This window comes from Syngnathus leptorhynchus, chromosome 3, assembly GCF_054491065.1.
Source record: "Syngnathus leptorhynchus isolate UIUO chromosome 3, UIUO_Slep, whole genome shotgun sequence".
NCBI lineage: Eukaryota > Metazoa > Chordata > Actinopteri > Syngnathiformes > Syngnathidae > Syngnathus > Syngnathus leptorhynchus.
Genome location: NC_141197.1, coordinates 2,289,825 through 2,302,500, shown reverse-complemented (window position 1 = coordinate 2,302,500; position 12,676 = coordinate 2,289,825). Strand labels below are relative to the sequence as shown.

At 43.6% G+C, this 12,676-nt stretch overlaps 1 protein-coding gene across 3 annotated transcripts in view; it reads left to right on the top strand.

Annotated features, from left to right (window-relative positions):
• emilin1b (elastin microfibril interfacer 1b) overlaps positions 1–12,676 on the top strand; it is a 41,364-nt gene that overhangs the window by 8,975 nt on the left and 19,713 nt on the right. For 2 of the 3 annotated variants that reach the window (XM_085908336.1, XM_085908335.1), the window contains exons 2-6: positions 4,094–4,219; positions 6,241–6,467; positions 7,069–7,322; positions 8,168–8,341; positions 8,414–9,412. In XM_085908336.1, the coding sequence (XP_085764462.1) occupies positions 4,094–4,219; positions 6,241–6,467; positions 7,069–7,322; positions 8,168–8,341; positions 8,414–9,412 (1,780 nt within the window). The remainder of the gene's footprint in view (positions 1–4,093; positions 4,220–6,240; positions 6,468–7,068; positions 7,323–8,167; positions 8,342–8,413; positions 9,413–12,676) is intronic. The other variant, XM_085908337.1, reaches the window with a different exon arrangement.

Sequence of the window (12,676 nt, the reverse complement as noted above, 5' to 3'; positions counted from 1 at the left end):
TTTAACAGGAATGGGTAACGCAGTATGACAATTATAAATATTGTCTATATAAGTGGAGCTGTTCATGTAAATTTCAATAGCAGAAGAGTAGTGCATGTAATAAGGGCTGAGGGTTGAGATGCATCTTGTGAGAAATTACATTTTCTGAAAATCTGAAGAGTGAACTGGCTGAAGAAATATTTGTAAATGCAACTTCAGTCTTACCACATTTTATACAAAGCTGTGTTGTGATTTTATTTGCGCATATGAATTTATGTAATGTAGGTAAAATTTTTGTTTCAGTGTTTGTGTTCCCAAAGTCACTTCTGAATAACAAAAAAATAAATGGTCAAATCAACAGGATGCTATTGACATACTACAAAAGAGTGTAACACTGTGACCCCTGAGGACTAAGCAGATGGATAAATGATAAAAACATCTATGACATCAAAAACTGAAACACAGCTGTTGCGTGTTGTGCGGGATGTCCGTTGTTGAGCCAGGAAGAGAAAGATGTGGAGTATAGAGTTGGTTCTTTATTGGCAAGATCTTCTTGGGTTGTTTAATGGCGGTCAATACACAAGGCAGATGAAACAACAGCTTATGTCTCCAGGTCAGCTTTTTTTTTTACTGTCCGGAAAGGCGGGAACTTGTCACATGACCATTTCGTACCTGAGGCGGGAACTTGTCACATGACCATTTCGTACCTGAGTGTGGGGGTGTCACTTCACCCCCTTGTGTGTGTTCATCCAGTTGTGTGTGTTGTATACGTGTTCCGATTGAGCAGTTATGTTTGCATGAAATAATAAAATAATTGTACATATATGAGCATCACATTGTACAGATATTGTCCACCCTAATAGAACATGTACACATTGCTGTTGCTCCCTCTTCACAGCCTACATTTTTAACTGCTGAAATCCGTTTACCATGGAAAAACAGATTCCCTCTCAGAAATTGAATAAATAACAAAACTAACAAAAATAAAGAATAGTGAACAACTTTAGACCAACAACAACCTAAAAAACATAGTGTTTTAATTTTATTCTATCATTGGAGTGATGGAGTGCTTCCCAATTCGATTAAACAGCTTTACTATTGGTACTAAAACAGTCTTTCAACAGCCTCTGGATAGAACTCAATGGAACTGCATTTTCTTGATGTTTCACAGTATCATTCTTTTCTTTCCTTCAGATACTTATTTACACACGTGTGCGCGCGCACACACACTCTAGAATGATGTCAGACCTTGAGCAGAAAATAAATCGTTGGGCCTTTACACAGTTCACTGTGTTTTGAATGACATCCTGGGCCCGAACATGCCAAAAAGAGGAGTGTGGTTCTCCACAAAAGTGACTAATGTATCAATATTGCAAATGTATGAATAATGCTTTGAGCTTTTTAAACCACCCCACCCATTCCCCCTTAACATCATGGGAAAAATGTTTTCTTATATGACCTTATGATATTACCATGCTTTTTTGTTCAGCTGCCACAGAAGTCAGGCGGATTGGAAATTGAAATTGTTAACACATCACAAGACCTTAAGGTCTGAGATTGAAGCCAAGTTTTTCAACAACTGCTTTATATGAATTTAATAGAACATTGCCATACAAATTACATTTCTGTAAAAATAAAGCCTTCAATGTTAACATTTATAAATGGACACAGTTTATGAATTGAATGTCATGAGTTTCACTTCTTTCCGCTATCTACTTGGTTAATCTCATTTGAATGTTTTTAAATAAGACAGAGCTGTTAAAACTTTGTCTCAAAAGTCATAACTATAAAATTACTTATTTCTTCTAAAAACACTTTCTGCTATATACTTGGTCAATCTAATTTGAATGTTTTTAAATAAGACAGAGCTGTTAAAACCTTGTCTCAAAAGTCATTAACATAAAATTGTGGTGAAGGCACAGGAGTTCTTCTTTAAGATTATATTTTATTACATGACTATTTTAAGTAGGCCATAAATCATTTTGATCATGACTAGTAGAGAAAACATCAAGCAGTAAACAGGACAGCCCAAGTGTATATGTAATTAATAAGTACGACTGGTTTCTTGACATCAGAACTACACATTGGTCATGTGGAGTTTTGGACCATTCCTCTTTAAAAAACTGTTGTAGTTTGAGCAGCATGATTCTTGGGATGTCTGGTGTGACTCACTTTTATCATGTAATAATGTCTGTCTGCATTTTTCTCTGTCGTTTTCATCGTTGTTCTGTTGCATTACCCATCTGTTCAGCTTCATTTAGCAGACAAATGATCTTACTTTATCATGCAAAAGTGATAATCAATTTTTCCCTCAATCATATCATTACGTCCAGGCCTTGAGCAAAGCAGTCCCAAACCGTGATGATTCCGCCACGCTACTTCACAGTTAGGATGAGGTGTTGGTGTCCTACCTTTTTATACACCACAGACCTTTTTTTTTGTCAAATTCCAGGTGGTCTAATGAGATTTTGGTGTATATATCGTCAGGGCCGCGGCTATGATCCCCGGTTTGAGTGATTCTCTTGTTTCCCTAATGTCAGGCACGGCGAACTATGTTTTGTGCTTTGATTTAAATAAGGGACACGGCACAGATTAGCTGGGAAAATGTTACTTCCATCCCACAACTGCACACAAATGCGCAAACGTCCCCGTTACGCCCACAAATCTACTTGCACAAAGTCTAGCTAAATAGCAAAAGAAAGAAAACGCCAAGCTTGCGCACAGTTAGACTGCACTTTGTGTTTTGATTTTGTTTTCCCAACTGTGTTTCCACACTGCCTCTTTAGCTCGCTTTCTTATTGGCTGCAAGTCACTGTCAACAAGTTGCATTGTCCTTTGTTCTCGGGCACACCACAAATGGTGAGAAGTCCAACCAAAACAATCCAACATGTTGAATAACCATAATTTGAAATCGAAAGTGGACCGAACAGTCGAGAGTATGATCACATCACTCACGAGAGGAATATCTGATAAAATTATTTGGGACTATTATGAGGAGTGTTACGATCGCCAGGAGAATCGAGGGATTTTAATAAAAGATCACTATATTACTACAAATGTACATCATATGCAATACACCCTACAACAGTGAGCACTGTATATGTACAGTGAACACATGATTCAGCTACTAGGGATCAAGCCCACAGTGTCATGCTTTGTCTGCTCTGAACGAATATGTTCAACATATTCATCATTCACCGATGATGTCAGCAAACGGTACAAACACCATGTGCTAAGCATTTCTTGGGAATTACCCCGTAATTGGACTCTGTCATGACAATTCTGCTGTGTGAAGCTGAAGCTACCAGAGAGCTCTAATGAGTGCCTTGAGCAAAGTGGGAAGAACTATGTTAACATGTGTTGTTCTTTATAGGGGACACTTTATAGTAGTTGAGCAATCCAATCCCAAATAAATGTTTTGTATTTCTATTATATTCTGTATCGTGACGCTCATTGCTTTACGTTTCATGTCTGCCTTCACCTTTTCCATATTTACCCATATTTTAGACACGCAACTCACCATAATGACAAGGTGAAAAATTTATTGTTGGAATTTTGCAAGATGCATCCATTTACTTCAGGGATAGCCAACTTAAAGGCTGTAGGGGGGCATTTTTTTACGAGTGTTACTGGGACATCTTCCAAATAGTGTTTTAAGCCCGTAAAAAGAAAATCACTTGCTAGAGCTGCGCCGTCCACAGAGCTGACAAGTAAAGCCAAATAGTAGTGTCCTCCCCCCTACCTAGTTTTAAGCAAGAATCATATAACCTGGATGACTACTACTGAATTTAAAGCATTTATTTGTTGTTAATAAAAGTTGAAAAAAAGGAAAAAAAAGAGCACGGTTGTAAACTTGAGTCACAGTAAAATTACCACGCTTGTTGTGTAAAGCACAGAAGTTGTGATTCAAATGTAGGTGACATGGTCAAATAATATGGGAGAGAAAAACATGTTCCATGGATCAGTTCACAATGCAAATTTTTTTCTGGATTCATGAAAGCTAAAAATGTATGTTGATGTGGGATAGGTATGTTTGAAAAGTGAACCATTATGTGAGACTGTTACATTGAGAATAGACTGCAAAACGAAGAGCTAAAAAATGTGTGTTCCCCAGGAATTGGTGTGCATACGTGGTAACAAAGACCATAAGTTGTGTGGTTGAAGACGGAGTCGAGACATATGTGAAACCAGACTACCATCCTTGTACCTGGGGCAGCGGTCAGTGCAGCCGTGTGGTCGTGTGAGTACTGAAGACACACTAATGCACTCATCAGTCCAACACACACTAACACACCCCTTATCTAAATATTTTTTATTCCCTCCTGTTGACTCACACTGGGTGTTAAAAAAATACTATGTAAACAGAGCAGTGTCACTGTCAAGATGAGTTTGGTAAAGATCTGACACAGACTGTTGAATTACTTTAACATCTGCTCTTCTTGCATGCCTGCTTTTCGTTTTAATTCTCTGGTATTTGTGAGTTGTCTCTTCAGCATGACAATCTGATGCAATCAAGGGTCACTCTCTATTTTCAAATGGCCTGATTGGTTGAAAACTCATTTCAAACATATTTGTGGTGGACTGCAGCATCTCTACTCTCTAGACAGAATAAAAACAAGAAACCAGAGAGCCACATGATCAGGTCGTAGTTAGGTCAACAAAGGAAGGACAAAGGTCGTGAAGAAGAAAAAAAAAAAAAACGGTGGCATATGCAAAATCAAAACTGTTATAAATTGACACCCAACATGTTATAAATTTGAATGCAATAATTTCCAAGAAATGTTTCTTTTCATTGCAAAAGCTAACAATGAAGCTTCAATTGAAAACTGAAATGTTCAACAAAGCCATCATAAGTGTTGATAAAGATGATAACCTGCACACACAAAAGTCACACCAAGTGAGGTGTAGAGTTTTTCATGTTAAAGATTTGTCACGGCCATGTGCCCAGAATGTTGAACCCCAAAGCAGAGCCAGAACACAATATGTATAAGCACATATGTTTATTCAACCAAGAGAGCTGAAAAACACGTGTTAGTGAAATAAAAACATTAACTCGGAATAACTCAAACAAAAAAAACACAAAAAAAACCTCTGCCTAACGTGATAAAGAAGTAAGTAATTAACCCAAGGTAATTACAAAAATTACCCACAAGATAGCTGTAACTAGAAACAATCACACGCTCAATCAGGAACAACTAACAAACAGCAACAATATTCAGGCAACCGGTTTTCTTCTCCCCAGCACTTAAAAAGTTGTCTAATCGGGCTGCCCAACAGGTGTGTGCTGGAGGTTGCTCCCATCCACCTGGCTCAGGCACTGGAAAAGTACTAGAGAACAAAAGATCATGACAAAATTAAGCAGGGACCTTCTTAGTATGAGGCAGCAATGCTAATGACTGTCCCGCTAATTTAACAGTGTCACAATTTAGACATCCTTTGTACTAGTAGTGATGGGTCCATGAGGCGTCATGTATGGTTTTGACACATTGCCAAACTGTATTGACACTGTGTCGATACTGTGTCGCTGATTGCTGACACTCGCTGGACCTTAAAAATACTACAGGCAACCTAGTTGACAGACTCGACAGACACTGGTTTGATGACCAAGTATATACATTAATTAATTTAAGTAATTATATTTTATATTGTATTCTTTCACATATTCATTTAAATTGAAAGTATATTTTATTTTTTAGTTACAGTCAATCAATAATGTGAACATGGATCATAACATGCAAATCTAAGTGAACGTATTGTGAAAGAGGATGCTTGCGCACTGGAATTTTCTTTTACACATTTTTATTTAAAACAATACCAATGTTTGGAAATTGAGCCTGTTGCGCTTTTTGGACACAATTTCCCCCGCCGTTGAAAACACCTACTCACGTGGCACAGATGAGGCTGGGGTGCAGTGTAGTGGGTCTTGATTGTCCCAGTATCTGACTTGGGGCTGCTCCATAATTCTTGATAACTTCGAGGATGAACTGCAAAAGATCAGATATTGTTTTAGCAGATCCATCCCGTTGACAATGCGCTTCCTTCAACAGAGCTTTGGCTGCTCGTTCAGTCACGTGACTTTTTTAAAGCGATACGTGCACCGACACGGGGCTTCGCTCTATAAGCTCGACACGTGTGCCAACGCATCGGTGTTGCCGGACCCATCACTACTTTGCACCAAAGCATTCAACTTGTGAAAACACTCTGAGAATGGTTTGAATGATGATTTCCACTTTTTCAGTTTTCTAAAATATGTCCTTACAGCTATCGTACCTACATGAGGCCTAGGTACAAAGTAGCCTATAAAATGGCAACGCAGCTGGAGTGGAAGTGTTGCCAGGGTTACAGTGGTGACAACTGTAGCAATGGTCCACTTGGTGGGACAGGAAGCACCAATGGGCCTGAGCTCCATCCAGGACATAGAGGAAATGGAATGAACACTGGAGAGGGAGGAGTCAATACTGGCTTTGGACAGAATGGAGGCCACAGTGGTAAGTCCATTCAAATTTTTATAAGCACAACAATGAAAACCGCTTGACAGGAACCAGATTTTATTGGACACCGTGTTTGAGTAATAGAGATGTCAAATTACCGTATTTTCCGGACTATAAGGCGCACCTTCAATGAATGGCCAATTTTAAAACGTTGTCCCTATATAAGGCGCGCCATTAATGCATCATGTCAGATTTTTAATCCAAATCAAATCATTCTCCATTTTATCTTTTTTATTTCAACTTCAGACACAACAAATTACTTTATAATCACAAAATAATGATCCATAGTCTTTTTGATTCATAATTCATAGTCTTCAGCGGGCCACTTATGATTGATTTAATGGCACAATGCTTCAGGCCAGTTTAAATCTAGGAATTTGGTCCATATATAAGGCACACCAGGCTATAAGGCGCACTGTCGGCTTTTGAGAAAATTTTAGGCTTTTAGGTGCGCCTTATAGTCCGGAAAATACGGTAAATAGTAAAACTCAATAAACATGTAACTTTAGGTATCTTTAGTGTCTTGTTGAATTCTGTTTTCTTTGCCTTCCTCTGGTGTCACGTGAAGACAAAAACTGAAATTGCATTTTGTCTGCAGGAAGAGTTGATAATGAAAAGATGAAGCTGCTGGAGGAAAATATTCATACCCTGACTAAGACTATTGAGGACTTGCAGTCTACCATCACCTCTATGAATGAGAACTATCACGGGGGGGTCAACAAACCTGGTCTTAATGGCAATGGTGGTATATCCTCCGGAGCAAGAAACCCTGCTGATGCAGCTCAACCAGAGATTAAAGACACAATCTACAGCATTCAGACCAAACTGGATCAACTTGACAATCGCACACAGGTAACATATTCTTTCATGTTACTCCTATTAGTGTTGTTATAAATGCCAGTGTCACAGAACCTGCCTTGTTATTGAACAGTCAGAGTTGTTAAATCCAGGATCAGAAAGTAGAAACCCTGCCACAATTTGTTTTTAGTCACACTTTTGAAAACCTGGTTTTACTGGAAATTGTACAATATCGTCAACGCCTCCAAAATAATTGATATCTCAGCCCCTGTAGCATAATTCAAAAAACATTTGAAAACTTACACTTTCACATGAACCTGATTTTATTTCTACAAACATTCAATATATTTTTTAAAGATTCTACCCAATTAAACAGCCTCGATTAGAATTAGTCCTCCATTCTGACTCAAAGCCTTCAAAATATTCTTCTTCTTCCCCATTGTCCACAAACATATATTTAGCCACAAATCTCGATCTAATAATTCCCCTGATTCAAAATCCTCAAGTGCGTCCTCACTTATTTTGAATTTGTACTTCTAAATTCCTGGAAATTCTTCTAAGCCAACGGTGCCATCACTTGTTAATTCTAATGCATTTCATTGGCTATGAGATCAAGAATTAATCAAGGGAAACAAAAATGATGCATCTGCGTTCCCGGTTTTAAAGGTAGACATGCGTAACAGCGCTCCATTGGTTGAAACACTGTAATGCGCTCATACCTTTAATGGGTCAATGAACAAAACAGACACACCACACATTTATGACCCACATAACAACTTTAAGCTGTTCATTTGCAGTAGTTCTTTTAGTAACTCTGTTACTCTCTGCTTTGGAAGATATTACATCTGTCAAAAAGAAAGAAAGAAAATGTCATTTAGATTGTTGGTCCTTTGTATTAGGCTCATGATAAAACCCTTGTAAGCATCAACAATCATCTCGTGAATGGAAAAGGAAATGATCTGGAAGGAGGTCCTCCTGGAGGAAGTTCGAGTGGAAAAAGTCTGAACTCATTGAAGGAGGAGATCCTTGAGGAGCTTGAAAGAAGGGTTTCACTATCGTGTTCCTCCTGTCAGGTATTAGTTCTCCATTATGTCATCACGCTGCTTGTCACAGAAAAATATGTTCAATTATGTGTTTGTATTTAGGCTGGTGTGAAGGACCTGCACAGGCAGCAGCAGGAAGACCAGGAAAGAATCCGGGCCCTGGAGAAGCAGCTTAATGCAATGGATGTTCGTTATCAACAAGAAATCAATGGATTGCGGCGGGAAATAGCGAGCTCAAAAAGATGTTGTGACACCATCAATGACCTCCGAAACCGCGTCACAGATGCTGAGCGGAAGATCAGCACAGCAGCAGATAATGTTGATGTCCTGCACAACCGCCTGAACAATGAGCTTAAGGGAGGAAGTGGCAGCAGTAATAAGGATGGAGTCTTCAGAGGCGGTGAGATTGGTGCTGAAGGTGGACAAAGGGTTAGTGGTGGGGCTGTCGTGGTAACTGAGGATAAACTAAATAATCGACTGAAGGATTTGGAACGACGGCTCAATGGGACAATGGAGCAAACCGAACAAAGTTGCGCGTATTTGGAAAATGATTTAAAGGACTATTTCCAGAGAGAACTTGGTGACCTTCGGACTGTGTTCCTGGACCGCTTTGATGATCAGGCCTTCAGGATTACAGATGTGGAGCTGGATGTGGGGCTTGTGAAGCAAAGTGTGAATGAACATGACAAGACACTATCAAAACTAGAAAACAGAACCTCCCTCTTGAACAGGAAACTGGAGGAGTGTGGCTGTAGAAACATTGCTGGAGGAGAAGTAGTAAGAGGAGAGGGGAATGGTGCAGGCAACGCTGACACTCCTGGTGGTGGCAGTGACACTGGCGGGGGCAGAGGTAGCACTAGTGGTGGCAGTGCTGGCACTGGTGGGAGTCAAGGTAGTATTGCTGGAAGCAGTAGTGGCACTGGTGTAGATGGGGTAAGTGGGACAGTGGGAAGAGGAGAATTACTGGGAATAGGAGGAGAAAAAGATAACACAACAAGGAAATCATTGGAGTGGAGAGTGATTGCCAATGAGGATCAAATCAGACATTTTAACACAAAACTCAAAGACCTGTCTGTGTCTGGAGACTCTCTTATTGATAAGGTAATTAAAAGCCTACACTTTAAACATTAACATTATTGAACAACCATTCAAATTAACCAGTGTGAAGAACTGTGACAACATTTCTAACAGTAACAACATTGCGATGTAGGCAATTGTTGCCAGTGTTCTGTTTTATACCCCCACGGGAAGGCTGGATTAGATTCTACAAACTGGGGTCTGCTTCATTCTAACTTCAGTTATGTTAAATTATATTCAAATCACAGACTTGTGTAAAAATGTGATAAGGGTAAATAACATAAACCCAAATGTTGCAACTCACAAAGAGATTAAAATACAGATGTTGCTACGAGGTGAGGGGCCAGAAGACCCGTTATGATGAATAAAATATATGGACATAGTTTTCCCTCGCCCGGACGCGGGTCACCGGGGCCCCTCTCTGGAGCCAGGCCTGGGGGTGGGGCTCGAAGGCGAGCGCCTGGTGGCCCGGCCTTCGCTCATGGGGTCCGGTCGGGCATAGCCCGAAAACAAAACGTGGGTCCCCCTTCCAATGGGCTCACCACCTGTAGGAGGGGCCAAAGGGGTCGGGTGCATAGTGAGCTGGGCGGCGGCCAAAGGCGGGGACCTTGGCGGTCCGATCCCCGGCTGCAGAGCCTAGCTCTGGGGACATGGAATGTCACCTCTCTGGCTGGAAAGGAGCTCGAGCTGGTGTGTGAGGCAGAAAGGTTCCGACGAGACATAGTCGGACTTGCCTCTACACATAGTTTGGGCTCTGGTACAAGCCTTCTCGAGAGGGGCTGGACTCTCTTCCACTCTGGAGTTGCCCACGGTGAGAGGCGTCGAGCAGGTGTTTGCATACTTATTGCCCCCCGGCTGGGCGCCTGCACATTGGGGTTCACCCCGGTGAGCAAGAGGGTAGCCTCCCTCTGCCTTTGGGTGGGGGGACGGGTCCTGACTGTTGTTTGGGTCTATGCACCGAACGGCAGCTCAGAGTACCCACCCTTCTTAGAGTCCCTGGAGGATGTGCTAGAGAGCGCTCCTTCTGGGGACTCCATCGTTCTACTGGGTGACTTCAATGCTCACGTGGGCAATGACAGTGAGACCTGGAAGGGCGTGATTGGGAGGAACGGCCCCCCCGATCTGAACCCGAGCGGTGTTCTATTATTGGACTTCTGTGCTCGACACGGATTTTCTATAATGAACACCATGTTCAAGCATAAGGGTGTCCATGTGTGCACTTGGCACCAGGACACCCTAGGCCGCAGTTCGTTGATCGACCTTGTAGTCGTGTCATCGGATTTGCGGCCGCATGTTTTGGACACTCGGGTGAAGAGAAAGGTGGAGCTGTCAACTGATCACCACCTGGTGGTGGGTTCACTCCGATGGTGTGGGAAGATGCCGGTCCGACCTGGCAGACCCAAACGCTCTGTGAGGGTCTGCTGGGAACGTCTATCAGAATCCCCTTTCAGGAAGAGCTTCAACTCCCACCTCCGGCAGAGCTTTTCCCACGTCCCGGGGAAGGCGGGGGACATTGAGTCCGAGTGGACCATGTTCCGTGCCTCCATTGTTGAGGCAGCCGACCGGAGCTGTGGCCGTAAGGTTGTTGGCGGCAATCCCCGAACCCGCTGGTGGACACCAGTTGTAAGGGATGCCGTCAAGCTGAAGAAGGAGTCCTATAGGGCCGTTTTGGCCTGCGGGACTCCGGAGGCAGCTGACAGGTACCGGATGGCCAAGCGGAACGCGGCTTCGGCGGTTGCTGAGGCAAAAACCCGGGCGTGGGAGGAGTTTGGCGAGGCCATGGAGAATGACTTCCGGACGGCTTCGAGGAAATTCTGGTCCACCATCCGGCGTCTCAGGAGGGGGAAGCAGTGCACGGTCAACACTGTTTACAGTAAAGATGGTGTGCTGCGACCTCGACTCGGGATGTCGTGAGTCGGTGGGGTATTACTTCGAAGACCTCCTCAATTCCACCGACACGCCTTCCATTGTGGAAGCAGTTCCTGAGGACTCTGAGGCGGACTCTCCAATCTCGGAGGTTGAAGTCACTTAGTTAAAAAAAACTCCTCGGTGGCAGGGCCCCGGTGGTGGATGAGATCCGCCCGGAGTTCTTAAAGGCTCTTGATGTTGTGGGGCTGTCATGGCTGACATGCCTCTACAGCATTGCGTGGACATCGGGGACGGTGCCTCTGGATTGGCAGACCCTCTTTAAGAAGGGGGACCGGAGGGTGTGTTCCAATTACAGGGGAATCACACTCCTCAGCCTCCCTGGTAAGGTCTATTCAGGGGTGCTGGAGAGGAGGATCTGTCGGGAGGTCGAGCCTCGGATTCAGGAGGAGCAGTGTGGCTTTCGTCCTGACCCTGGAACAGTGGACCAGCCCTACACACTCAGCAGGATCCTCGAGGGTGCATGGGAGTTCGCCCAACCAGTCCACATGTGTTTTGTGGACTTGGAGAAGGCGTTTGACCGCGTCCCTCGGGAGGTTCTCTGGAGGGTGCTTTGGGAGTACGGGGTGCCGAGCCAACTGATAAGGGCGGTTCGGTCCCTGTATCACCGATGCCAGAGTTTGGTCCGCATTTCCGGCAGTAAGTCGGATTCGTTCCCAGTGAGGGTTGGACTCCGCCAAGGCTGCCCTTTGTCACAGATTCTGTTCATAATTTTTATGGACAGAACTTCTAGGCGCAGCCGAGGCGTTGAGGGGGTCCGGTTTGGGGACCTCAGCATCGCGTCACTCCTTTTTGCAGATGACGTGGTGCTGTTGGCTTCTTCAGTCCGTGATCTCCAGCTCTCACTGGAGCGGTTCGCAGCCGAGTGTGAAGCGGTCGGGATGAGGGTCAGCACCTCCAAATCCGAGTCCATGGTCCTCGGTCGGAAAAAGGTGGAATGTCCTCTCCGGATCGGGGATGAGATCCTGCCCCAAGTGGAGGAGTTCAAGTATCTTGGGGTCTTGTTCACGAGTGAGGGCAGGATGGAGCGCGAGATAGACAGGCGGATCGGTGCAGCGTCGGCAGTAATGCAGAGTTTGTACCGGTCCGTCGTGGTGAAGAGAGAGCTGAGCCAAATGGCAAAGGTCTCGATTTACCGGTCGATCTACGCTCCTACCCTCACCTATGGTCACGAGCTATGGGTCGTGACCGAAAGAATGAGATCTAGGATACAAGCGGCCGAAATGAGTTTCCTCCACAGGGTGTCCGGGCTCTCCCTTAGAGATAGGGTGAGAAGCTCGGTCATCGGGGAGAGATTCGGAGTAGAGCCGCTGCTCCTCCACGTTGAGAGGAGCCAGATGAGGTGGCTCGGGCATCTTATCA